We start from the raw sequence: 3,872 nt of genomic DNA on the forward strand, positions 1-3,872 counted from the left end.
TCCGCCGGGCAAATACCTCCCTCATCAACCCCCTGGCGCTGTTTTCTACGTAATTTGATGATTATTATTATTATTTCTCAATAGTTTGTAAATGTTGCCATTTATAAATAAAGGTTTATAAAATAAAAACATATATTAAATAAACTCCTTAATTGTCACGATAACACACTAAAAACGTGCGTTGTTTTTGTACATCAACGAGCGACATAATATTTAACAACAATTAAGGGACTAATTTACATTGCCATATTAGAAAGTTATTCATGAACTGTGTTAAAAAAAAAAAAAAGATTGGCAAGAAGTGATTTCACGAATAATAATTAATAAAAATATACACAGTTTTTTATTTGGCCCCAAAATAAAAAAATCTCGATTTATTTTATTTCTTTTATAAAAATGCATTTCCTACGTTATCTGTGAGAGCCCAATTGCCTTTTTTGAATGGCCTAACTACAAATGATTTTATATCCAATTAAAAAAAAAAAACGATTGCATTTTTGTTCTTAATTCAATAAATATATTATATCATTAGGGCACTATTAATTAATGTAACGCTTTATATTATATTTACCTATGGATTATTTGGAATTATTTTGAAAGGCATGACCGGAAATTAGTTAGGACCTTTATTTAATCATAATGTTTGGCCGGAAATGATTTCAGGATTAATAATTATTGTTTGGTATTTGCCCCTAAAACACTAAAATCAGGAGGTTTTAAAAGAAAAATGTATTTTCTGCGTTATCTGCATGAGCCTAACCTTGCCTTTTTAAATGACCTGACTAGAAATAATTTAATATCGAAACAGTACAGTATTAAACATTTAATTTTTGTTCTTAATTTACTCAATAATTATATAATTAGAGTACTAAGAGATAATGCAACGTCTTATATTCAATTTTATTGACCTATGGGTTGTCTTATTTTGAAAGCCATGACCAGGAAATGAGGTAGGACATTTATTTAATCAGGAAGCAGACCCATTGAAATTTAGAATCTTTTTACTGAGGGTGTCCTGAGATAATTACCTCTACTCTGTACAAAAAATACCAATTGTATTTATGTTTTTAATTTAGTCAATATATAATAAAATCGCAACTGTGTAAGAAAATACAGCGCCTTGTTGTTTTGGTTATGGTTATTTGTATATGAATTGTCTTATTTTGAAAGGTTTGACTGGAAAATAGTAAGTGACCTTAATTTTACCAGAATATTATCATTTTACCTCCACTCTGTACAAAATAATACAATTTTGTATTTTTGTTCTAAATTTAGTCAATATATAATAACATAGCAGAGATGGGCGCCAGCGCACCCCGCGACCCTAAAAGGGAATAAGCGGTAGAAAATGGATGGATGGATAATATTTAAACCATCATCATCATCATCATCATCATCATCATCTTCCGCTTATCCGAGGTCGGGTCGCGGGGGCAGCAGCCTAAGCAGGGAAGCCCAGACTTCCCTATCTCCAGCCACTTCGTCTAGCTCTTCCCGGGGGATCCCGAGGCGTTCCCAGGCCAGCCGGGAATAAATATCAATATTTAAACCGTAAGAAAAAAATACGGTGCCTGCTTATGATTATTTACCTATGGATTGTCCATCCATCCATCCTTTTCCTACCGCTTGTCCCTTTTGGGTTGGGGGGGGGAGCGCTGGAGCCTATCTCAGCTGCATTCGGGCAGAAGGCGGTGTACACCCTGGACAAGTCGCCACCTCATCGCAGGGCCAACACAGATAGACAGACAACATTCACACACTAGGGACCATTTTCTTTCTTAGTTTAATTAGTGTTGCCAATCAACCTATCCCCAGGTGCATGTCTTTAGAGGTGGGAGGGGCCTATCCCCAGGTGCATGTCTTTGGAGGTGGGCGGGGCCTATCTCCAGGTGCATGTCTTTGGCGGTAGGAGGAAGTACCCAGAGGGAACCCACGGGTAGAACATACAAACTTTACACAGAAAGATCCCAAGCGCAGGATCGAACCCAGGACTACTCAGGACCTTCATATTGTGAGGCAGATGCACTAACCCCTCTTCCACCTGTAGATTGTATTATTTAAAAAAAGGCCTGACTGAAAATGATTTAATGCTAACATATTGTATCCAGAAAAAAAAAGGAAAAAAAAAACAATATATATATATATATATATATATATATATATATATATATATATATATATATATATATATATATATATATATGAATATTATACCTTATTCTGTAACACACCGAAATGTTATTTTTGTACCCATGTGTCTTATTTTGAAATGTATGTCCGGAAATGTTACCGGAACTGCGGAAGTAGGACGAGAGCCGAATCATCAAGCACGGGCCGTGTAAGTGTAGACATAAAAGTGTTTTTGTTGAACAATGTCGTGAACATAGCTTATAGTCTGTCCGTGTATTAGCTGGCGACGAGAACAAGAAACTATATGTTGTATACAGCCTTGGATAGCTTCTCAACGGAAGTGCGGCCATAATTTGATTAAAACTGTTGGATGTTGAAATGATGACAGCAACGAGCTATTTAAAGACGATGCAGCAAATATTCCGAGAGTTGGTTCCGGTGTTGACGAGTGGGAATTTCGTCATCATCCTCACGTCGTGTGCGGTGTTCGGCAGCGTGGACTACTTCCGCTTGGCTCCAGGGAGCCTGAGTGTTGGCTCCAGTGTTGTCCTGCAGGGCCAAGTTCACAGAGTCCTCACTCACCCCTTCTACCACAGGAGCCTGGACCAGCTGCTCCTCAGCATCTGCACCATGCTGTTTCTGGGTGCCGGTCTGGAGAACGGCGTGGGGACTGTCCGCTTCCTGTTGGCGTGCGTCCTGATGTCCGCCGTCACTGGTTTGCTGTACGCCTTCCTGGATGTGCTGCGGGACAGCCAGGCGCCCACGGAGGGCTTGGTGCCCACGGCCCTGGCCTGCATGGCCCTCACCACCGCCCGCACTAAAACGACCAAAGGGTTCCTTTGTGGGGTCAGCGTCCCCGCCGTGGTCCTCCCGTGGGTGTTGGTCCTCATCACCGGCGTCCTCGTCCCTCACACCGTGCCACCGTGCAGCATCGTGGCTGCCCTGGTGGGATGGACCCACGGCAGGGGATGGTTCTCCCTGGTGGACATCTCCGAGTCAGGGGCGGCTCTCGTGGAGAAGAGCGCACCTTTCCGCCTGTTGAGGGGCGTGGGCGTGGTCTTGTTTGTGCCGGCCTCCGCTGAGGAGAGGAGGAGGACCCTGCTGCCGCAGATAAACCCGCCGCCGGGCTCCTACCCGGTGCAGGCCTACGCACCTGTGTCAAGTGCCACTGTGGCTGCTGGGAGCACGGGCACCATGCATGAGGGGTGGAGGAACTCCCCCGGTTCTGGGGTCGGTCCAGGACATCTCCCAGCAGGCGAGGGACACGTTTTACAGGAAAGCTGCGAACACAGCAATCACGCTCATCTTCAGTGGTAGTCCCTTTTTTTTTTTTTTTTCCTCTGTTCAGTTTTTTGTGCACTATTGACATGATTGGACCATCTTCACCCTGTGACTGGGATCAAAATGTCCCATGGGCAATCCATCCATTTCCTTCGGCTTATCCGAGGTGGGGTTGCGGGGGCAGCAGCCTAAGCAGAGAAGCAAATACTTCCCTCTACCCAGCTCCTCAAGGGGGATCCCAAAGTGTTCCCAGGCCAGCCGGGAGACATAGTCTTCCTCAGTAAATTCACCAAAACGTCACCGTGGAGTTATTGAGTCTGTTTAGCTGATTGGAGAGCTATCTTGTGCAGCTAGTGGATCCATGACCATGACTTCCGTTTTGTTTGATCATCGGTTTCACTGCCGTATTACAGACACCGTTTGGGAAGAATTAAGGTATGTAAATAAACATTTACAGAATA

The 3,872-nt window shown here is 43.1% G+C and overlaps 1 protein-coding gene across 2 annotated transcripts; it reads left to right on the forward strand.

The window, feature by feature from the left end:
* Positions 1-2,266: 2,266 nt before the first annotated feature.
* On the forward strand, positions 2,267-3,872 carry rhbdd2 (rhomboid domain containing 2). Of its 2 annotated transcripts, XM_061905793.1 has the most exons (2): positions 2,286-2,338; positions 2,727-3,872. In XM_061905793.1, the coding sequence occupies exon 2, from the start codon at positions 2,761-2,763 to the stop codon at positions 3,445-3,447; it is 687 nt and encodes a 228-aa protein (XP_061761777.1). In that variant the 5' UTR covers positions 2,286-2,338; positions 2,727-2,760; the 3' UTR covers positions 3,448-3,872. The 2 variants fall into 2 exon arrangements, with proteins under 2 accessions (XP_061761768.1, XP_061761777.1); XM_061905784.1 differs by having other exon boundaries at positions 2,267-3,872.

The sequence above is a fragment of the Nerophis ophidion genome, linkage group LG01 (genome assembly GCF_033978795.1).
Source record: "Nerophis ophidion isolate RoL-2023_Sa linkage group LG01, RoL_Noph_v1.0, whole genome shotgun sequence".
NCBI lineage: Eukaryota > Metazoa > Chordata > Actinopteri > Syngnathiformes > Syngnathidae > Nerophis > Nerophis ophidion.